Source organism: Schistocerca gregaria, chromosome 2 (assembly GCF_023897955.1).
Source record: "Schistocerca gregaria isolate iqSchGreg1 chromosome 2, iqSchGreg1.2, whole genome shotgun sequence".
In the NCBI taxonomy this organism is placed as follows: Eukaryota; Metazoa; Arthropoda; class Insecta; order Orthoptera; family Acrididae; genus Schistocerca; species Schistocerca gregaria.
The window spans coordinates 346,464,202-346,489,072 of record NC_064921.1 but is presented as its reverse complement, the minus strand read 5'-3'; the positions used below and the strand labels follow the sequence as shown (position 1 = coordinate 346,489,072).

The 24,871-nt window shown below is 35.5% G+C and overlaps 1 protein-coding gene across 3 annotated transcripts in view; it reads right to left on the bottom strand.

The window, feature by feature from the left end:
* LOC126337026 (monocarboxylate transporter 13-like) overlaps window positions 1–24,871 on the bottom strand; it is a 213,576-nt gene that overhangs the window by 11,784 nt on the left and 176,921 nt on the right. For all 3 annotated transcript variants that reach the window (XM_050001304.1, XM_050001306.1, XM_050001305.1), the window contains exons 5-6: window positions 8,677–8,899; window positions 3,835–3,937 (exon numbers count right to left, since the gene is read on the bottom strand). In XM_050001304.1, the coding sequence (XP_049857261.1) occupies window positions 3,835–3,937; window positions 8,677–8,899 (326 nt within the window). The remainder of the gene's footprint in view (window positions 1–3,834; window positions 3,938–8,676; window positions 8,900–24,871) is intronic.

Genomic DNA, 24,871 nt, shown 5'->3' with positions numbered 1-24,871 from the left:
ATGCTCTCATTTGTTGTTGAGCACATTGTTTTACAGTGTAGCATTTCACTGACATGTTTTCAGTGCTCATACTGAACAAATTATGTACATGATGGTCAATAATGAGGTCAACATTATGCATTTCTCACTTATTTGACCTTTTCTGCTCATGTCCCATTCTATATCCATTACATATGGAAACATTTCTATTTGACTTTCTTGCATTCACAGTGCCAGATTAGAATCTGGTGGCCAAAATTGGAACAGATTCTTCTTCAGTATAAACAGATCCTAGATTAACACATTAGTTTATTACCACGTTTTGCTGCCATGTGATAATCACAGCCCACATTGGACTTCTCTCAGTAACTGCACTTTAATTGCAACCACTTGACACCAAATAATTGCTTGTTTATGTAATACCTGCCACAGTAGTTGCATAATAGTTAAGAAGCCAGATACCATGACACAGTAGTGTTACCAAACAGCCTTTCTTTGATGTCCACTTTCTACTGAAAACATGTAAGGGACAAAATCTTTTAACACATTTTTGTGCTTTTAGTATGTAGGGAGTGATGCTGTGGCATTCAAGTGCATCAACTTTGGTGCACCCCTTATGTCAAAGACTTTAAATTTGAAAAAGACTTAAATAGTGAAAATAGAAAGTTTTGGTGTGACTGATTGTGTCTGAATTTAAAATATGTAGGTTGTAACAGCAGCAGTCTGTTACATTACATATCTTTTTAATTTTGAAACATAAAATTGATAAAATAGATGTCTAGGTGTGCAGAATGGTCAACAATAGTTTAACAAAACATTTTCATATATCCTAGGGGTGAAAAGAAGGCAGCAACTAGAAATAACCATATTTTAAAAAAGCTGGAAATAAAGCAGACTTCACAAGAAGTAAGGCATGAAATTTTGGCAAGCAATTTAAATAATAACTTTAAGAAAAGGAAGCACACTCCTTATGGTCTAGTTTCAAGACTTAGTGAACTATAGAAGTCTAAGTAATGAACTCATTTTTGAGAAATCTATGCCAAATCTGGGGTCACCATAATATACACAGAAAAAAATTGTAGCACGATATTTGACAAACAATATAGAATCATGACAAGAGAGAATAATTATGGAAAAAACTGGAAATAGATGGTGATTAACTGGGCCAAATCTCTTAGGAAATGTTGTAACATGACTTCAAATGATCTGAGGAGATCCTAAACAATTAACTTCACCAACTTAACAAGAATCCAAAGTAAACCATTATAGAGAAGCCTCCTTACTCACAGTCAGCTACAAAACCTCTAAATTCCTCCCAAATCCATTAGAAAAAACATAGTCCACTTTAATTGAGAATACTAAGTGAGATTTCAAAATGCAAGCTGTATGCAGAGAAAGCATAAACATTAAAATCATTCTGTAGACTCACAAAACCCAAAAACAATCATATTTGTTAACTTCAGAAAAACATACAATCCCACTGACAGTTAAATTTTTGGTGTGACTTCCTCTGTCATTGGAGAGCAAGACATGGGTATGGCCATCACAACTACTGTTCAGTTTGGTTCTGGTGAAAGTGATAAGAAAACTACAAAATTAATCTAAAGATTTAACTATAGGCAAAAACAGCTCCAAAACAAAAATCTTTAACTATAGGCAAAAACAGCTTCAAAACAAAAATCCCCAACTGGGAAAAACCTCCAAGGTGTTCAAAATCCTAAAATTTAGGTGACCTGAGCCAGAGGAGGAGGCTAACAACAAAAGAATTTAAAAACTACAAAAAGCATACAGATTCCTTTCTTCAAAACATTTTTATCGTATCTACAGTGTTAAGACATTGTAACACAGTTTTTGAAGCAAAATGGGGAAATATGAAATTTGTACCATCAGAAACGAGAAAGAATTTTGAAAAATTTGGATTTAGATAAAGAAGAAATAAAAAGAAGCTGGTTTAGAAAGAGAAAGACATCACAAATGCTATCAGAAAAATTTAGTTATCTGATGGTTACTTACACAGAATGACCACAAACAAAAGACTTAACCTTACGGATGAATTAATTTTGTAAAAGTTTCCACAGGTCCTACTGTATTGGGCTTACAAGTACATTGGAGAAGTTAGTCTTTATATTTACAGCACTATTTATTTCGCAATCTTAACATTTACAGTACATTTTAATCCTTAATTATATTAAACTTGTATTTTCATGAATACTTAAAAACTACACACAGAATCAGATGCAGAGTGCAAAGTAAACAACATTTTTTGTGACCATGCTAATATGAACAGTTTTCAAATCTCATTATTAAGTAATATTATAGTCATATAGTATTAAATAATATTAAACTCATGTAGTGTAATTTACTTACTTAAGAATTAATATAAACTGCAGAAAACATTCTTTTCAGTTTGGTATGAATATTTTCAGTACGTTTTTAAACTTCATTTTTTCTAATCTGTCTTTATATATAGAAAAAGAGCATTGAAAACCTTTATTCTGTCAAGTTGACACCTTTTTGCACCCAAATTTATTTCTCTTTGTATTACACTAAAGAAATCCACTGTTCATTTGAAATATCTTTACATTTTTAGGGACAAAACACATGAGGACAAAATGTTTGTATGTACTTTTAAAACTTTAAAATCCGAAAATATATAATTGCTGAAAATTTGTGTGTGTTTGGAGATTTTGAATACATAAATAGTTCTTATAGCTTGCTTGTATGCAATAAACATTTACCTCATTAATGGCTAGTTACTGTGAATGAAACTAGCCACAATATGCCACTTTTACAAAACTGGGTTCTCTGTGAACAGAGAAACATGCAAGGAAAAAGCAGCAGGACTCAGTCTCTTACAGAGACCTAAAATGTGACAAGGACAGATTATTTTCTTATGCATTTGCACTCTGAGAAATTTGATCACTTTTAATTGTTTCTATTGTCTAATGTCCACATCACATTTTTCCCTTTTTCCATTTTTGCATAAACCCAAATAAAATTTACCTTATTAGAATTTAGTGAGATCACTTGTATTAGTGAATAGTGAACCAATTAACAGCATCAGAGTATGTGGTTAATGGACTCTTCAGTCCATTGTCATATCTACCACTCATGTGAATTTTGGTGCTATTAGAAAATAAAGAAAAATTACAGGAAAGGCTTGTATTGACGGTAGATTATCCATGAAGATAAAAAGAAACAATGGCCACAGAACTTAGTCCCAATGCACTCAACAACTGATGAAACTCCATTCAGCTTGAGCAGAGTTATCACATATCCCACCACAGCTGTTCAAAATCAGTTTTTGTATTCTGCCTGGGATATATGATTGTAGCTAATTACCTGCAACACCATTTATTCCAACTAATTTTGCTTTGTGCAAGAGAGATGCAAGGACTTCATTTGCAAGTGCATTTTCTGTTGAACAGCCCTTTACAGCCAAACTGGCTTTCGTTGAGACCTACAATCTTCATGAGGTGTTCAGTAATTCTTATAAGCATTAACTTTTAAGAAATTTTAGAGGAGTTTCTAAGTAAATAGGGTGAAAGGGAATTTAGTTTCATCAACTTTCTTTAAATTGTTCAATAAAGTGATTAGAACTAAATTCGGAACACACATTTACTGAGAAGTTTGAAAGGTACAAGGTGGGGCACAAAAAATGTGATGGATGGAAAAATGAAAGAAACGAGTGAACATGTGAACATATCTTGGGGAGAAAATAAAAGTATTTCCACCCAAGAACGATCAAGCTCTTCAATTGGGAAAAACAAATGTACAATAATAAACATAAATGTTAATAAATAATGTTCATTCACTCTTCATAAAAAGTTACTCATAATAATTATTGTTATTTACCTCCTTATACTCCAAAAAAATTGGCTCTGACCACAGGTTAGGGCATGACAGCGTCCTTTGAGTTTGTGTAGGGAGAAGAGCACCCCGAAATGTCAGCGAATGCCTGCCAAAGAAATTCTTCATGACAACAGACACAACCAATGATAATTGCAGTTTTCTATAAGAATAATTTTTAAAATATTTAATGATCAGAAATTTTTTTTATGAATCTGGGTAGAACAGAATGCAGAACAACATACAAAAACTGTCATTAATTTGATACTTTATCCATAAGATCCATGAGAAATATTTACTTTGGCAATTTCTTTTTCACCATTACTTTACTGTTAGGAAGAAAACTGCAGTCACAGGAAAGATATCTGGCAATTTAGATGATATTTTTCCCTTTTTTATATTGTTACATTTGCATTAAGTGCTCTGTTTATTATTGGTAGAATATTTTATACATCATGAATGAAATAGCACATGCATTTTAAGTTAGTTCTCTGTGCAGTTGTATGAACAGCTTCCTGAACTACCACAACATTATTCAGAAAAAAATTTGGTAGCATCTTGGGCTGGAACACCTGCAACAATCTGCAAAAAGCATGATCACATTAGGTAAGGAGAGAAATGTGATTCCCATACATGTTAGCCTTTACCCAATTATACTATTTCAATTACACTCTCAGATCCTACAAGAATTTGTAATTCCTTGAAAAGATTACATTAGTCCACATCCATTTAACAGATGCAAAAATATGTGACTTCACATGATAGAAGATGGTGTTGGTTTAATTTATGGGGAAGTAAATACTGACTGAGAGGAACAAAACTGAAGATGCTTTGAGAGTGAATTCTATTCATGAACTGTGAAATTTCTGCAAACAACAAACGCAAAAATGCACAAATTGTAAACTAAATTTCAAACATGAACTGCAAAGACAAAGCACTTCTTTTTAGCAACAGTGAACACTACCAAGCAACAACTATGACAGTTTGCTTAGCTAGGGTAGTTTGCTTTATCAATAATTAAATTCATTCTCAACCTGTACTGTACCTAGTAACCAGGAAAATTTTGTCACCATTCGACTAAGTAATGAAAACATGAAAAAAACATACAGCTTTCGAATCAAGACTATCTGCATCTACACCAATGCAATATGGTGCACAGTTCTTCAGGGCAGCGTCAGTTAAAGAGGAATGAAAGATTCAGTGCTATGAACTCCTTAGTTTTTTTTTTTTTTCTTTTTTCTCCCCCTTTCTTTTCAGATGGTATTATTGAAGAAGACATTGGCTTTGTACATCAAACAAAGGAGGAGAATGTGTACAAGTTCTTAGAGTGTGAAGTTACACTATACTAATATATATCTTTAAGTAGAAGTAGATGTGCAAAGGCTAGATGAATCCTCAAGAAGTTACCTCCTCAAGTTTTCAACAATTAGAAGAAATCCATTAATTATAGGAAATAATCTAATAACAGCAGAACAGGGGTGATTGTTGTTGTTGTTGTTGTTGTTGTTGTTGTTGTTGTGGTCTTCAGTCCTGAGACTGGTTTGATGCGGCTCTCCATGCTTCCCTATCCTGTGCAACCTGCTTCATCTCCCAGTAGTTACTGCAACCTACATCCTTCTGAATCTGCTTAGTGTATTCACCTCTTGGTCTCCCTCTACAATTTTTACCCTCCACACTGCCCTCCAATGCTAAATTTGTGATCCCTTGATGCCTCAGAACATGTCCTACCAACCGGTCCCTCCTTCTTGTCAAGTTGTGCCACAAATTCCTCTCCCCCCAATTCTATTCAATACCTCCTCATTAGTTCTGTGATCTACCCATCTAATCTTCAGCATTCTTCTGTAGCACCACATTTCGAAAGCTTCTATTCTCTTCTTGTCCAGACTATTTATCGTCCATGTTTCGCTTCAATACATGTCTACACTCCATACAAATACTTTCGGAAATGACTTCCTGACACTTAAATCTATACTCGATATTAACAAATTCCTCTTCTTCAGAAACGCTTTCCTTGCCATTGCCAGTCTACATTTTATATCCTCTCTACTTTGACCATCAGTTATTTTGCTCCCCAAATAGCTAAACTCCTTTACTACTTTAAGTGTCTCATTTCCTAATCTAATTCCCTCAGCACCACCCGACTTAATTCGACTACATTCCATTATCGTTGTTTTGCTTTTGTTGATGTTCATCTTATATGCTCCTTTCAAGACACTGTCCATTCCGTTCAACTGCTCTTCCAAGTCCTTTGCTGTCTCTGACAGAATTACAATGTCATCGGCGAACCTCAAAGTTTTTATTTCTTCTCCATGGATTTTAATACCTATCCAAACTTTTCTTTTGTTTCCTTTACTGCTTGCTCAATACACAGAGTGAATAACATTGGGGGTATGTTACAACCCTGTCTCACTCCCTCCCCAACCACTGCTTCCCTTTCATGCCCTTCGACTCATAACTGCCATCTGGTTTCTATAGAACTAGTAAATAGCCTTTCGCTCCCTGTATTTTACCCTTGCCACCTTTAGAATTTGAAAGAATATTCCAGTCAACATTGTCAAGAGATTTCTGTAAGTCTACAAATGCTAGACATAAATGTTTCCCTTTCCTTAATCTTGCTTCTAAGATAAGTCGAAAGGTCAGTATTGCCTCACGTGTTCCAATATTTCTACAGAATCCAAACTGATCTTCCCCGAGGTCGGCTTCTACCAGTTTTTCCATTTGCCTGTAAAGAATTCGTGTTAGTATTTTGCAGCTGTTACTTATTAAACTGATAGTTCGGTAACCTGTCAACACCTGCTTTCTTTGGGATTGGAATTATTATATTCCTCTTGAAGTCTGAGGGTATTTCGCCGGTCTCATACAGCTTGCTCACCAGATGGTAGAGTTTTGCCAGGACTGGCTCTCCCAAGGCTGTCAGTAGTTCTAATGGAATGTTGTCTACTCCCGGGGCCTTGTTTCGAATTAGACCTTCAGTGCTCTGTCGAACTCTTCACGCAGTATCATATCTTCCATTTCATCTTCATCTATATTCTCTTCCCTTTCCATAATATTATCCTGAAGCACATCACCCTTGTATAGACCCTATATATACTCCTTCCACCTTTCTGCTTTCCCTTCTTTGCTTAGAACTGGGTTTCCATCTGAGCTCGTTATGTTCATACAAGTGGTTCTCTTATCTCCAAAGGTCTCTCTAATTTTCTTGTAGGCAGTATCTATTTTAACCCTAGTGAGATAAGCCTCTATATCCTTACATTTGTCCTCTAGCCATCCCTGCTTAGCCATTTTCCGTTTCCTGTCTATCTCATTTTTGAGACCTTTGTATTCCTTTTTGCCTGCTTCATTTACTGCATTTTTATATTTTCTCCTTTCATCAATTAAATTCAATATTTCTTTTGTTACCCAAGGATTTCTACTGGCCCTCGTCTTTTTACCTACTTGATCCTCTGCTGCCTTCACTACTTCATCCCTCAGAGCTACCCATTCTTCTTCTACTGTGTTTCTTTCCCCCATTCCTGTCAATTGTTCCCTTATGCTTTCCCTGAAACACTGTACAAGCTCTGGTTCTTTCAGTTTATCCAGGTCCCATCTCAAATTCCCACCTTTTTGCAGTTTCTTCAGTTTCTTCAGTTTTAATCTACAGTTCATAACCAATAGATTGTGGTCAGAGTCCACATCTGCCCCTGGAAATGTCCTACAATTTAAAACCTGGTTCCTAAATATCTGTCTTACAATTATATAATCTATCTGATACCTTGTAGTACTAGATACTAGAAGAGGGGTGATTACTAAGTTTAAAACCAGAGGTGCAAAACAAAGTTTTATGTCTGGAAACAGAACACTGTTCACAGCATTGTTATGGCCACAATTACAATAATGAAAGAACTGTTCACATCAAAAAGTTTATGTCACCAGATGTCTGAGACAAAGTTACAGAAAAAAGAAAAGGAATTACCAACACACTCTTGTCTCATCAAACTAAGTGTAAAGAAGAACTGGCAATTAAATTCTTGTACAAACAAAAATCAATGAACTGGAACAAACTGTTTGTTTACTAGAATGTTGGCCCACCTATGAAATGGAATCCAGTAACAATTCTGTATGCCTGTATTCAATAAGCCCTTGGTAGGTTTCTGAAAGTATGTGGCATCAGATGTTTGTTTGTGCATAGATCATGCAATTCCCATAAATTTCAGACTAGTGGTTTATGGGTGAGGAGTTGGTGCCTAATGTAGTTGTAGGTGCATTCAGTTTGAATCAGATCAGATAAATTTGGTGGTTAAGACATCAACACAATTTCATTGCCATGCTCTTCAAACCAATATAACACAATTCTCGAACTGTGACAACTGTTTTGCTGCTGGAACCTGCCAACACTGTCGGGGAAGGCAAGAAAAATGAAGGGATGCTGGTGGACATTAATGATGTTCATTTAGTCTGTAATCTCATCACATCCTTGATTATCAATGAGTCCCACAGCAAAAAATTGCTGCTGCCACCAGCCTGTGGCTGTGGCGTAGTGTGTATTTTGAGCAACCATTTCCCTGGATGATAGTATCCAGTCTCGATGATCCCATGTCCACTGCAATTGCAATTTATGATGATTGGGTAAACAAGAGAACACATAGTGGCTGTCTGCTACAGAGCCTCATATTCCACAATGTACACTGTACAGTGTGCTCCAAAACATGGGTGCCTGCATCAGTACTGAACTGTTATTACACCTGCAACAGATTGCACTCTACCCCACTTTAGAGAATGGGCAAGCCTCAAATCTCCACATCCTGTGATGACATTTAACATTGCATTAGAGAATAGATTATTGAATTCATATATTTATATTGAGCTCACCGATGGCGATCTATAGCCCGTGGTGGAGGTGGGGAAAGTGGTTCCCTTTGCTTGGCCCTAGCTGCCACATCAGGTGGCAGGTGTTGATCACCTGCATGAACCCATGTTGGAATGTTGAGAACAGAATGGAATGGTCTATTCTCATTTTCACTCCTCGCCACTGCTCTCACAGCAGGGCTAATGGCATGTTGTACTGACTGCTTGGCAGAAGTCTCACGAAGACCTGGAAACGCAGATCAAAATAAATACGATTATTACCTCACCATCACTCAACACAGTGTATCAAAGTCACTGAAATTAGACAAAATTACAGCTTATTCATTGTCTCACTATCTGTTCTACAACTTTATTGTAATGTGGATTTGCTGAGCAAGATACCTTCATAGTTGAAAGTTGACTTAATTTACACAAGAATTTGCTAGATCTTTGAATTTAATATTTGATCGAAGGCTGAACTACTTAGTTGTAACAATGTGTGGGGTGAATTTATTTGCTGAACATCCAGTCAAACATGATCACTTTTTTATTTAATTCCATTCCTTTTATTTGTGGAGAACCTTCAGAGAACCTGAACTGACAGTACACATTAACAAATAGGAACAATGGTCATAAATTTTGTGAATTATTATTATTAAACTGCTATAAACTGACTGTGATAAGCATCATCAATATATATTTCACATGGCAAACTAGCAGGAAAGCTCTTACTGTTAGCCTAATACCTACACAATCACACAAATTTGTCATAGGGAAATATAACAGTGTATAGTATTTTTCATGCAGCTGACACAAACCTTCAGTCATTGAATCTAAATTATAAATGGATAATTTGCAGAGTGAGCTTCAGATTATGACAAACTTACATTAATTTAGCATGTTATTTTGGCACTATGTGAAGTTAACCTCAAGTTTAAAACAAGAGTCAAATACTAATTGCAGCAGGTCATGGTCAGTAGGCATTAAGAAACCCGTATCCCAATGCAACACTGAGTAACATGTGGCACATCTTAGCTACAGTATCATGGAAGACCAGGGATGGCTGAAGACATTCAATCACATGACAGCATGTTACATTCATTTTTATTTATTCACTTGTTACCACAGTATGCTCCATAAATCCGATCAAGAAGGAAACAACAAGTAATGACTAGTTTTATAGCCACTAACACTGATATTCTAGGAATTACTTTTAGACTACTTCACACACTGTGCACGAAAAATCAACTACTTTGAAAATAAACCACTGCAGCTCCTCTTACACTACAAAGCTGGTTTTTATCCAGTACTTCAAATGAAGCATTTATGTAACTACATGGAACATTATGAGCCATCTATACACTACCAGTGTCAAAACCTGTTTAGTACAAGTGTTAGAGTTTCGCAGAATTCGCACATCTTAGTCCTAATATTGTAATCAAGTGTCAGGAGTAGCTAATATGATTATCTCTCACTTCAACTTAGAATATCTGGAATTTTCAATTTCTTGACTGATGTCTACTGGCAGTCTGTTACAGACTTATGCACCAGAAGTCTGTTCTGAACCCAAGATGGGGATGACTATTCTGTATGAAAATGATTTTTAATCCTAGATTGTGGTTATGAATTGAGCAATTAATCCTAAATTCACCCTAGGTATTACACACAAAAGTCATTATGAAGAAAACTATTGCCACAGTAGTGCAACAATCATTCGGTCCCTGAAGATTCTTATTTAGGCTCTTCTGTTACCAGTTCCACGCAATGATTACAGCTGCTTTTCCTCAGAATATTACACCAACCTGTGCAAAAATAATGTGACTGTATATGTGGGTACTTTCAAGGTACTACTACTACTACTACTACATCTTCCTTTTTTGTTCTTGTTGTTGAAAGCTTTCTAAACTTATTTTATTATTAAAAAGGTATATTTCTGATTCTTTAATGTTGTTTCTTTGTAGTCCTTTCCTTATTGTTTCAATCTGCAAAACCCATGCAGTTTACCTTAATTTCATTTGATTTCCTTCCCAGAATTATTCATTCACTTTTAGAAGTGTTTAGCTCCAAATTCCAAATGCTTTTAGTTTTTTTCTGAAATGCAATCTAACAGTAAAGGCAATAAACCATACCCATGTCTAATGCCAGTTTTTATTTCAAGTGGCATAAATTTAACTTTAGGTATCATTTTTTGTGAGTTTCAAGAATTATGTTAGCTAATTTTGCTTTAACACTAAATTCTCTAGTGATTTTATCTATTGTTTTTCTGTCTACTAAGGCAGTGCTTTTATAAAATCAATAGCTGATACAATTATAGGTTTGCTGGTAAACACTGTGACAAATTACTGATTTTAAGTTAAAAATCAGTTATGTGCACGATCTTCCCTTTTAAAAAAAACCAACCTGATATTTCCCAATTGTTTGTCTAAAGTTTCTACAACTTTGTCTAGATGAATTTTTGATGATATTTTGTCTGCCACTGCCAGAAGTGACACCACTCTGTGATTGCTGAGATTTTGTTGGTCCCCTTTTTATGTAGGACAAGGATTAATGCTATTTTCCACTCTTATGGAGTCTCCTCAGTTTTTCTCAATGTTCTCCAAAAGCAATTATTAACCACTTATCTTTGATTCTGACCATTTCAACAATTCTGCTGAAACTGAGCTTTCACCACTTGCTTTGTTGTTTGAGTACTTTGATGGCTCCATGAATTTCTAGCTCTGTTATAAGGAAATCTTCTCCTGGATTTTGCCATGTTACTAGAAATTCCAATTTAGCTGTTTGAATTGGACAGTTTAAGCACCTGTCAAAATATTTTGCAAAATATTTCAGTATTCTCTCTGCTATTTTATCCTTTCTTGCCATTTTTACCTTTGAAACAAATATTTTGTGCTTGGTACCCTTTAAGAAAATGCTTAAAAGTTTGATAAGAATTTCTAGTATTATATTTGAAGAAATTTTGGATTTCCATAAGCTGAAATTCTCGAATTTTGACCTATCAGGTAATTTTTTATATTTCTTTTCTTAATTTTCTGAACTCTCTTAAGATCTACATTTCCTTGGTTTTTGAGCTCTTTGTTCTAGTGCTTCTTCACACTCCCCATCCCGCTGTGTCTTCCTTTTATTCTTGGCCAGTCCTGAAATTTTCTCTCTGCCATTTTAGTAATAGAGAACTGTTTTTACAAAAGTCAATATCTTCAAGAAACAAAGTTTTTGAGAAATATTCTGTTGAATTGTTTGTATAATTTACAGCACATTTCTGATTTCTTACAAAATTGTATTTGAAAAACTCGAGATACACTCTACAATCATGGAAAAACAATTCTATGAGCATTCAGCTGCAAATAAAATTATATAAAAACTAGCATTTTTTCCAAAACTGAACATCTTCAAATAGATTCTTTTACAGCAGCAACTACCTTAGTGTCTGCTGCTCTGCTCACATAAATGATATGGCTTGCAGAGATTTTTTCCTCTGTTTTTACTCAATCAAAATTTTATGTTGTTCACAAACTGCTGCACCTTCTAAGATTTTTACAGCAATTAAGGACCTACAAGCATGGTCTTTACCTAATGTACTTCCGACCAAAAAGCGATTCTAGCAGCTGGAGTTCAAAATTTGTTTATCATGCCTTTTGTATTCTTGTGGAGATGTTTTCAGAGCAAGTTTCATCCCCGAACAAATATTTCTTTATACCTACCTGAGATGAATTTTCAAAAATTTAGCTTCAAAATATTTTTATATAACTAAATATTTTCTTAAAAATTTTCATTCCCTACTGCACTTCCTTAGGGACTGAATTTACAGAAAAACAAACTTACTTAAAAAAGTATCAATCATCATAGATGTAGCCTTAAAAACTCTTTAATAGTTCTTTAGCAATTATTTTCAAAGAACATTCAACTACTATTTTACACCCTTGGTGCTTGAGTTTCCATAAATGCTGAAACATGTATCTTTTTTTTGTACAGAGAAACCAACTACCAGTTTTCGTAGTTCTAGCTTCAAAATTCCCTTAAGAATTGCTTACTTTCAAAAAGCCCTTCATCCCCCATTTCAGCCCCTTAGGATTGCAATTTCAGACAATCCCTTCTTAGATGATGCCTATAATATAAGGTCAACACCCTCTCCAAACTTCAAGTTTTTATCTTTAGCAGTTTGGGCTGGGCGATGATGAGTCAGTCAGTCAGGACAGTGCCTTTTATACATAGAGATGTGTAAGTTTATTTTAACCTATGAAACAAATAATAATTTAATTAATTGGTTTATTAAGGTGCTGCACTTCATTTTCATTGTCACCTTCATTGAAATACTCTAAGGCCTTCCAATACAAAAAAATCTAATCTCTTTACATCATCAGCTATTTTGACACACAGTTTTCAGGTTTTATTACAGATGATTGATGAATGACATGTTCTACATTAGTTTTTCACGTCAACAATGATTGGAAAGGAAACTTATGTCATGACTTTGAAGATGGGTCTATCTTGGCTTGTTTTTTTTTTTTTTTTTTTTTTTGTAAATAAGAACTCTTGCTTCAGACATTTTGAATTGTAGCTTCTCTTGTTCATCTGTTAGCAGTGATCTGAAATCTTACACATGATAGTACTTGGCCAGAACCATACATGTACCATGGTTACTCAGAACCTCACGACAGTGAGATGGCAAGGTAATGGTTTCAAGTTTTCTCAATTCGTTTTTGACATTATCAAGTACCTTATCAGGGAGCATGCAGATGTGGCCCAAAATCTAACAATAAATATCTGCCACAAGCAGCAGATGTTCACATTTGGCAAAAATCATTTGTGTAGATGTTGAGTTTAGAAAAATAGTAAGCTTTCATAAAATCTCTGTACTGCAACGGATTTGTCTTGTTTAGCAGTACACAAATACAAAGGTAGTATGATAATTCTGGTAAATTTCCATGAATGAATGAATGGAATATTTCTGCTGAGCCTCTGTGGTTGGTAATCTTGATTACACCAAGGATTGTATAAAGAATTTCAACAATGTACAGTGTACAGTTCATTGTAGACAGCTGTCTAAATTGGTCAGTGGGTAAGCTATGATAGGAAATGGAGGAGATTGAGTTTTGTACTGTTATTAAATATTTTCATGAAGCATTTAACTGCTGCACAAATTGAAACAGAATTGGATGAAGTTCATGCAGAGTCTGCACTATCGTTGATGATCATTTACTTTTGGATTAATGAACTTCAACGTGATTGGACAAGCTTGAAAGACTAAGCACACACTGGCCGTCCAATTGATGTCACGACAAAGAAAATCAATGACATAATCCACGATACGGTTATTCAAGACCGCTGAATAAAAATTTGGACATTACTGAGACTGTAGGCATCTCAAGTAACTGAGCGTATAATATCCTGCATGATGCATTAGCTATGAAGAAGCTGTGTGTGAGGTGGGTGCTGAGATTGCTCGCAGTCAACCAAAAGAATTTATGGTACAACAATTCAACACGTCTGTCAATGTTTGGTCACAATCTGCAAGAACTTCTGATAGTTTGTAACTATTGCCAAAACCTGGATCCTTCATTAAACATCAGTCAAACCAGCAGTCAAAACAATGGGCAAAAGATGGTGATAGGGCACCAAAGAAAACAAAGACCATTTTGTCAGCTGTTAAGGTAATGGTCACTGTTTTTTTGGCATTCCAAAGGAAGAATTCTCACATTACTTGGAAAAAGGCAGAACAATAACTAAACCCTATTATGCTTCATGGTTCAACCATTTGAAACTTGCATTGTCTGAATAAATACCAAAGTTGGCATGCAAAAGAGTGCTCTTCCACTAGGAAAATGCACTGTCCCACACATCAGTGATGACAATGCTGAGAGCGGCTGAACTGGGCGTTGTATTGATTCCTCATTCACTCTATTCACCAGACAATACTCCAAGTGACCTCTCGTTCACCAATTTAAAACTTAAGTTCACTAGGAAGAAACTTTTATAAAATGATTAAAGATAATTATAATCGAAGTTTGACACATTCTATTTTTTATGTAATCGAAAAGATGGAGGATCGCTGGACATGTATACGCCTCAATGTAGTCTATGTTGGTAAGCAAGGTGAGGTTTTCTTTGAAAACTGCTTTCCCTTGCTTTTTCCCAGAATTATGAAACTACCTTCATACATACATCCATATCACTGTTTTTTTTTCCAAATTGTGTGAAAACTGTTCTCAATTTGTAGCTATAGTTTGTGTCAATCAAATATTTCTTGTGTCAATTTCTTCCTAAGTTTTTCTATATTTTTGTTGTAATATTAGAAATTGTAGAGTTTTATCTGATTACTCTCAGAGTTATCTTTTTTTTAGATGGGAGAAATCTTATTTTAATCTTATTGAGATAATGATCTGGATCAGATTCCCCATTTCTGATTTGTAATTTCCACAATATACCCTGTGAGACTCAGCTGAAATTCTCACAGATTTGGATTTGGGGATATCCAACTTCTATCTTTTCTTGGTAGTTCACAAAAATGTGTGGACATCAGTTTTAACTGGAACATTTCACATATATTTACCTTTCGCCATTTCCATTTGTTGTAAGTGTGCTGGTTTTTCACCTACAATATTCTTACATTTCTTTTCCTTCCCAGCTTGCCCACTGAAGTCACTGAGAAGTATTTTAACAATGTTTTTAGATATGCTGGAGATTTTGGATTCTCAAAGATCCTAAAACTGATTTACCTTCTGCAGATTTCTTCTGTTAGCATTTGTAGATGCAGGTCATTTTATAGGGATATAGCTTTTATTCTTGCACTTTATTGTTAACATGGACATTAGAAGTACTCATTACTATACACATTTTTATTTTACAGAAATATGGGTGTCAATGAAACCAGATAGTTATGTTTAGCAGGAAATGTTAGAATCAAAGTTGTTTGTTATGGATTCTACTGATCTTTCTCAGAACACTAGGATGAAGATTCAGTATTTCATCAAGAAGAAATTCATCATAAGGAAGTAACCAAAAGTAGCCAGAACAGTTGCTGTTGGCAGTGGGGTAAGAGTTATGGGCTCTCCAGCTTTTTTACAGCCTTTATTACAGTTTTGATTCAGTCAAGGAACCATCAAAACTTCATGTCGCTTCAAATTAAACCCACATAGCCACAATACACTTACCTTGACATATTACAAGATGTAATGCTTACAATATGAATTAATTTAATTACCAGATTTTGACATAAGCATCAAATTTCAATGAAAATATGTAAACTTCTTTTCAATTTGGTAAGAAAAGTTCTGACAGAATGTAAATAATTTATGAGTGAATGAGATGACTTGGCAGATAATACTTTTATCACCTCACTGCTTCTATCATCTAGTGAGTCATCTCCTTCACTTCTGAATAATTAATTTGTCTATTCAAGTTGAGATCATGTAAATAAAACAGAAAGAAACTTCCACATGGGAAAAATATATTAAAAACAAAGGTTCCAAGACTTACCAAGCGGGAAAGCGCCGGCAGACAGGCACATGAACAAAACACACAAACACACACACAGAATTACGAGCTTTCGCAACTGGCAGTTGCTTCGTCAGGAAGGAAGGAAGGAGAGAGAAAAATGAAAGGATGTGGGTTTTAAGGGAGAGGGTAAGGAGTCATTCCAATCCCGGGAGCGGAAAGACTTCCCTTAGGGGAAAAAAAGGACAGGTGTACACTCGCACACACACACACACACACACACACACACACACACACACACACACACACATACACACACACACATATCCATCCGCACATACACAGACACAAGCAGACATATTTAAAGGCAAGTTGAGATCATGAATGATAAGTGTTCTTGTCATTGATCTGTCCCAGAACTTGCACAATCTGAGCATTGCGTGGAAAAAATAAAAATATGGAGAAGAATATTTTGTTATGCAAATGGCAGTGAAAGAGATGCAATTTACTTTTTGTTTACTTTGGACAAAAATTTAACTTTGGTTTCATTCAGTGTGTTCCTCATTACAAATCCCATCACTTTTTAAACCATTACTTCTCATAATGATTAGGTGAGACACAAATTCTTTAAGTGGTTACTGAGGAATGGTCATAGCAAGTTTAGATTATTGAGTTCATGTCTGTAATTACAATACAGTGTCACATATAGAGAGGTTTAGATGGCCCTGAAAGCCCTTGTGTTTTGTGATCAGCCAAGGCTACAAAAGTCTTAAACATAGTGCACAGGGTAACTTCTGTTCCAACAGAGCTCACTAGCCCACTGATAGCAATAAGAGAAGTAAAACACTGCATGACATCAAAATGGATGCCATTCTTTAAGATCTGTGGGGAGCCGAACAGCACTTACCCAAACAGATGGATAAAAACTCCATTCTCCTGAACTTAGCCTTTGTCTTCATGGGATTGGCATGTTAACCTGGATTTGGTGGTGTCAGTGGTTCTGTTTCCTATCACCAACCCTTTCTCCTCAGGGATGGAATTTGTGTACCCCATCTGTCCCTTATCTTGTGATATCCCAAGTGAAAGTCTGAGAACATTTTTCCATGTGTTCACAATTTGTGTACCTGAGGGTGCACATGAGTGCCAGCTCAGTATTCACCTAGTCAGATGTGGTAAACTGCCTAAAAACCATATCCATACAGGCCAGCACACAGGCCTCCATCATTAATTCACTGGGCAGATTTGATCCAGGGTCAGCATGCCTGCCTGAATCCTGGATGCATTGTGCTAACTCAAGTGGCTGTTCAGCTCAGTCAGTGAGATAAAAACTTATGAATAAAAAATTGTAAAGAGACTCCAAGCCCAAGCCATGAAGGGTAAGCAAAGTTCGGTGGCACCAAACAGTGTACGTCCTGTGTAGGTAAAAAAAAAAAAAAAAGACTGCAATAAGAAGTTGTCATTTAGCCAAAGCCTGTCAGTTTTCTGTTTAAAATATTTCCTGGAGCGGGAGCCTATAGATTATCGCAACTGCTATTTTTAATCTTTCCAAGTCTGCTATTGAAGTACAGCACTTAAATAGCTAGTCAAAGCAGTATTCAGTGAGTTGCATGGCTGGGAACTTTGTTCCACATTTTGTGTATGTATTCACTCTTCCTCTCTCCGTATTACAACCAACAGTGTTGCAATACTTACTCATTTTCATCTAGGTGCAGTAGTTCAATTTCTGTGACTTTCAACTGATATTCTCTTGCACTGGAGAAACAGTTATTAAACGTAGAAGTTATAGTGATAGCAACATAAACAACTTTGTTCTTAGCTTAGAGAAAGAAGACTGGCAAAGTGAATTTACTTCCTCAACAACAAATGAAAAATATGACAATTTTCTGCAGATATTTGAATATTACTTTAATTGCCATTTCCCAGAGAAAACAAAGACTATCACTAACAAAAAACAGAACGCCTGGGTCACAAAAGGTATTAAAACATCAGAAAAGATGAGGTTGCTGCACAGACTTAGCAAACTGGACAGTGGCAAATCCAAAGATTTCAAGGTATACTATAAAAATCACAAAAACACGTACATGAGTGTTATCAAATGGGCTAAAAAAGCTCACAATGATAAAACAATTAGGTGCTCTTCCAACAAATGTAAGACCATCTGGGTTATAGTAAATGAACAGACTGGCAAGTTAAGGATAGAGGATAAAATCACACTAAACATAGAAGAACAAAGAAACTGAAAATGCACATAAAACTGCCAATAAATTCAACAGCTATTTTTCAGAAATTTCCACAAATCTGTTAACCAACTCTTCAAATACTGTTCACTCTCCTCCCACAAATCTCCTGACTAACTCTACAAACACTGCACACTCTTGTTTCAAAAATAAGACTCCTCTGAACTCTTTTTCCTATCTCCTACAACACTGTATGAAATTCAAGATATTATTTTTTTAAAAAAGTCAGAAAGATTATTCTGCAGGGCATGATCTGATACCCTGCTTCTTACTTCATAAGTGTTCAAATTACATCAGTGGACCACTGTCAAATATCATAAATACCTCCTTTCTAGAGGGAACATTTCCAAACCAGCTAAAACTTGCTAAAATTATACCTCTCTACAAGAAGGTAGAGAAAATGGGCATGACAAACTATAGACCAATTGCTGTACTATCTGCCTTCTCAAAAATATTTGAATACTGTATGTTAACTAGACTAGAAATGTGTTTAAATTCTAACAACATAATCACATCTTCCCAATATGCATTTCGGAAAAATAGGTCCACCACACATGCTCTGTATGAATTTCTAGATAAGTGATCAAATTTTGTAGACCATAAACAACATGCTGTCAGTATATTTCTTGACCAGTCCAAGGCCTTTGACGTGGTCGACCACAAGCTGCTGCTTATGAAACTCTAAGTATGGGATTAGAGGTGTAGCTCACAATTGATTCTATAGCTACCTTAGTCAAAGAAAGCAATATGTAGAAATATGTAGAAATAAGAAAATCAGACATTCAGGCACTGCAGGTCAGATATACTACATACAACAAATGGCGTCCCTTAGGGATCTGTCCTTGGCCCTGTTCTTTTCATATTGTTCATAAATGATCCCCCAGAACACATACCAAATGCCAGCTCCTTTCTGTATGCGGACAACACAAATACCCTGATAACCAGTAGAGGAGACACATTGCAAGATGCAGTTAATGAAACTACTTGTCATTTACAATCGTGGTTTGAAGCAAATAGACTACTCATAAATACTCAAAAAACTGTAAGTACAACCTTCCATACTAGGCAAAATCTAACTCCCTTCAATTCAGTTATAGTTATCGGCAAAGATGACATTACGAACAGGCAGGACACCAAATTTCTTGGACTTACCATTAGTAACACACTAAATTGGAAACCACATATTGAGGCATTGTCACAAAAGCTTAGTAAAACCTGATATCTATTATGATCACTGAAAGACACAGCCAGTGTAGATACCTTGAAGCTGGTGTGCCTTGTCCTGTTGGAGTGTCTTGAGCTATGGCCTAATCTTCTGGGGAAAGAGTTCCGATTCTCTCACAATTTTCAAGTTACAAAAACAAGTAGCAAGAATAATGAAATGTTAAAAAAGAACTAAACACTGTAAACCACTATTTCAACAGCTAAAAATCCTGCCACTGCCATGCCTCTATATATCAGAACTAGCTTGTTTTACAGTACAGCACTTTGACGACCTCAACAGAAATGCAGGCAGCCACACACGACACCAGAAACAAAACAATTACATATTATAGCCCACAACACAAAATTATATGCAAATGGGGTTAAATGTATGGGCATTAAAATATACAACCACCTCCCGACAGACATAAAAACAAGCAAAAACTCAAAAATAATGAGAACTAAATTAAATGAATTTCTACTAAATCACTGTTTCTATTCCGTATATGAATTTCTTGAAACAAAATTTTAATTACTTGCAATAAAATGTTTATTCAGTTGTAGATGTTTCTACTTAGTAAGTTAATTTAATTATTGTATCTTATCTATATTCTGTCTGTATCTCATATGTATTCTGCTACGTGAACTATGTACCACAATATTTTAATTACTTGTAATAAGCTAAATATTCACTGGTAAATATTTCTACTTAGTAAGATAATTTAATTATTTTATCTTATCTATATTCTGTCCGTATCTCTTATATGTATTCTGCTATGTGCAGTATGCACCACCGTCGTCTTTCATCGCACACCACCTTTTCTTATATTTTGTCTATATATCCTGTATGTATTCTGATATGTGAGTTATGTGCCACTACTGTTATCTCTTGTCATATACCACCTAAAAATTTTTCAAACTGACTTGTCCTATATCATGATGTGCTTTGCTGTACAAATTGTATGATCTACAGGACCAATAATAAATCAAATCAAAACACACAGCACATCTGGACCTGTCCATATCAAATCAATCAAGTTTTGTCTATTTTTTATATATTTTTTTATTTTTTTTACCTAAATATACCAGAATATTTTTTAGTATTTCCCAGTACCCATGGCAAATACTGCAACTTCTAACGGCTTTTGACCATGCCAATTTTTATGTTACTGCAATTCAAAGTGTAGCACATATAAAAATTTAGGAATAAATTCTACTATAAATGTAGAACTAATGAAGATAGCATTGACACTGGCTTTAATTTTAAAGCAACACAACACTGTTGAGAGATTAATTTTATCTTGTAAAACTAGAAAAAATGTTTTTATTTTTCTCACAAAAATTTGTACAACTTACATATTTCTGTTCACCTCTGATAAAAACTGAATGTGGAGAATGAATGCATTCAAAATGAAACTGATTTTAAATATAACACTGCATCAGATAAGTTCCTAGTTTCTCATATTGCAAGGAATGGTCAACAAATGACTAGGATGGAATTTTTTTGTAGCTTTTATTTTACCATTGATGACAGTTTGCCGATGCAGTGTTTGCAGAGTCATCATTGAAGATGCTTTTAAAAACAATTGATAATCACCTAGTTAATGTTTGGTGCACTAAATGAGAAATCAATTTTCTGAATACTTTAAGTGTAAGTTCTTATAATTTTTGATTTTGCTGAAAATTAATCACTTGTGCTTCAAAATGAACTTCAGGTTTATCATTGGACTGTGAGCTGAGCCACATTGTAGCCTCTTCTTCAGAACAATGAGGATAATACTGAACTCAAACATATAAATTTCATCATCATCACTTAGATTGCTTAGAATGCAATACCGTGGCATTTAATGTTCTCTATTCAAAGCTGCTGCTGGCATCAATTCCAATGGCAGCACAATGTAACATAAAAACAGAAAATAATTAAATGTTTTCATAGGACAAATTACTATACTGATATACAATGCCACTATTTTGCAACACCACATGGTGGAAGTGCCTGTGATGGACTTTGGGCGCTTTCAGAAGACTTGCTGCTAAAGTAGGTTTACAAAGACCATTCGAAACTCACATGACAACTACTAAGCATCAGTATGATTTTACTCAAGAAACCATCCTGACATCCATTTCGAATCATGTACAACATTTCACTGTCCAAACAGGCCACAGAAGGGTCAATTATATTGACTGTCTGCCATGTCATGTCATCTTCAGCCTACTGATGTCACTTGATGCAGATAAGGAGAGGCATGTGATCAGCGTATCACTCTCCTAGCCATTTTCAGTTTTTGTGACGAGAGCCACTACTTCTCAGTCAAGTAACTCCTCAATTTAGCTCTCAGCAGACCACACGGCCACTCATCCAAGTGCTAGCCAAGACAAACAATGCTTAACTTCAGTGATGTGATGGAAACCGATGATGTACACTAGCTGAATTAAACACTATTACGGAACAGATTCAGTAAGCCAAAGACAGTTGGCCCACTATGCAAATTCAACAAACTGAATGTGACCTCATTACACCCTCCAAAATTGATTATGTGATGGGGTGAGAGCAATTATGCCAGTTATGTTAACCTTGTCAGTTCAGAAATATAAAATTATCAGTACGGTCAGTACCAGGTCTTACAATATTAAGGTGTAAACAGCTTCCTGTAGTCCAGGGAAATGGCACTATTACAAGTACATTACTAATTTTAGGAGTGATCAGGAATGTGTCATTGCCATTGAATTTCTATGAGAGAGAGACACCAAAGTAGACCTCTCTAATGGTAACTTTGCTTATAAATTTTGTAGTAAGATATATTTACATCCACAATCTCAGTGAGAGCCCTCAACTCCAGGTAAGTTTGATGAACTGTTTTTGTAAGCAAATGCAGAAAATGTCACTGTAAGAGAACAGTAAATGATCACTGTATCTGCACTCACTGTAGGTAACTATACTACAGTTCATTAAACTCATCTGGGGTTGAGGTCTTGCACTGTATCACAGATGTGAACATATCTTACTACAAACTTGAATAAGGTAGCATTTATCATTAGAAAGTTCTAACTTAGCAACCCTATCTCATAGAAAATTCAATCCCAGTTATGAAGTCCTGGATCACACCACCTACAATTGGGAACATTCATCTAATGGCTCCATTTCTCAGGACTACCGGAAGTTCTGTCTGTACTCTGACACTGCACTATCTGACACAGACTGCATCAAGAATTTTACAATTCTGAACTGGCAAGGTTAATGGAACTGGCACTGTTGCCATCAACCCATCTAATGACCAAAATTTGAGAATACAATAGGTCACTTTTAGTTTCTGAATTTATCATAACAAGGCAGCCGTCAGGCAGCTCAGCCACACTAACTGTTTAAATTCAGAGTGTACCAATTCATTTTAGCAGTGACGTTTTGTACTTTATTAGTGCCCTGTCTGCACTTTTCACACGATATAACCAACTTTTTTTGGTGTGTAAAGGGAAGAGATCATGCTACTGAGATTTCAGGCATCATAGCTTAAGTGACTGCTTTGTGCAGCTTTTTCATTCATTTATTTTCATACTCTTATCAAAAAATTTTGCTTAGAACTCTTTCAACAAAAATGAAGATATACACTGAAGCCATTCTTATGCATTAATTATTATTTCACACGACTTACAATGAATATCTTGTGAGGTTTATACCATTAGATTAGTAAATGTAATTCAGTGTTTAGTGAACCTAACTCTTAAGCCTGCTTACTAGCTTTTTAGAGAAAAAGCAAGTTATTCTTGCTAGCATTAATATTTTTGAAGTTAGACATTTTTGCTGCATTGTACTGACAGATTAATGAACAATTTTCACTTCTTGGAATTGAAAAACAAATTAAATATGCAACAAAATAGTATGAAATTTTGTACTAGTTGTTTACTGTATCAGCACACACAATAAACAAAAAGTGATAACCATGAGGCCCAAATCATTGGTCAATTTGATATGGGCTTACTCATCTGTAGAAGTACCTACATTTACAATGTTGTTTATTGATATGAGAAGTTGATCTTTGTCATTTAAGAACCTCCCCATGTATTAATGGCAAAGTAAGAACTGTATTATGATTAATTGTCTTTTTGCTGTCCAAGCTGCCATCTTTTGTTTCTCCACTGAGTATTTTTTCAGGGGGCTTCACATCTTAGGTTCTATTGAGCACAAAATTAATATGTCAAGTGCTTTACCCTTGACCTAGTGACTATTTGGATGCCTGTTGGAAGAAAGGTCATACTGTAGCTATCTTACAAAACAGGATCAAAATTTGCACATTACACACTTCCTTCAGCCCAGGGAAATTTAGCAAATTCATTGGTTCCTTTACATCTGGTGTGGTACAGGATGGGCCATAGGTGACTTATAAAAGCGCAATTTTCTCATGGGAACTTTGAAAAACTCTGACTTCTGGGTACCTAAAGAACCAATTGTGAGGATGATCATTTCTATAATTTTTACAATATGTTCTTAAGACACTTTTTTCAATATAATTATTCATTACTGAGAGCTAGAGGTTCAAAGTTACCATACTTATGCATGTAATGTCCAGTCTGAGGCATTAACGTAGTTTAAACTGATGCAGTGAACACATGTCAAGGATTCTCGGGACACTGTAAGGGTTCGGATGTCACCAAATTGTGTGTATAGTTACCATTTTTTCGTGAATAAAATTTTATGATGTGCTGTGCCTGTATGATGGAAACAGCAAGCTTATACTGTCTTGACCTGGAAATTATTTGGCCACGCCGCCTGGTGGTACAAGCCCTATACAAAAAATTTTTCTATGCAAAATTCTTCGTACTTGCAAATGAAACTGCATTTTTTGGTATACTGTTTGTGTAGCCTAAATTGGTGTGCATTTTTATGTAAAGTAGTGTAAAGTGAGCTTTCACTGGATGGGAGAGATTTTGTGTTATCTTTATATTATATGTACTTATTTGTTATATAAACGTGTCAAAATATGTGAAAGCTAGTATATAAATGCAATGTCAATACTTTACTGACAAACAATTTGTTTTATATAAGCAGCACACGCTGCTATAACAGGGAAAATGCTTCCCTCTGAGCACAAAAAAGGATAATATGTTCCTCTTTAACAGACGCTGGGTAGTACGGAACTAGCTACCGGAATTCTCATTCCGTCCTCCTCACCAAAAGTTTCATACATTTTCACACTTTTTTGTGGTGAAAGAGGGTGACATTGATGACATTGACAATGGAACAGAGAGGAGAGTGTGATGGTGGGAGGCAGAAATCACCGAAGACCATAACAGTGGGGGGCAATTGGGGGGACGGGGGGGGGGGGTGATGGTCAGATCTGTCTCGCGTGTGT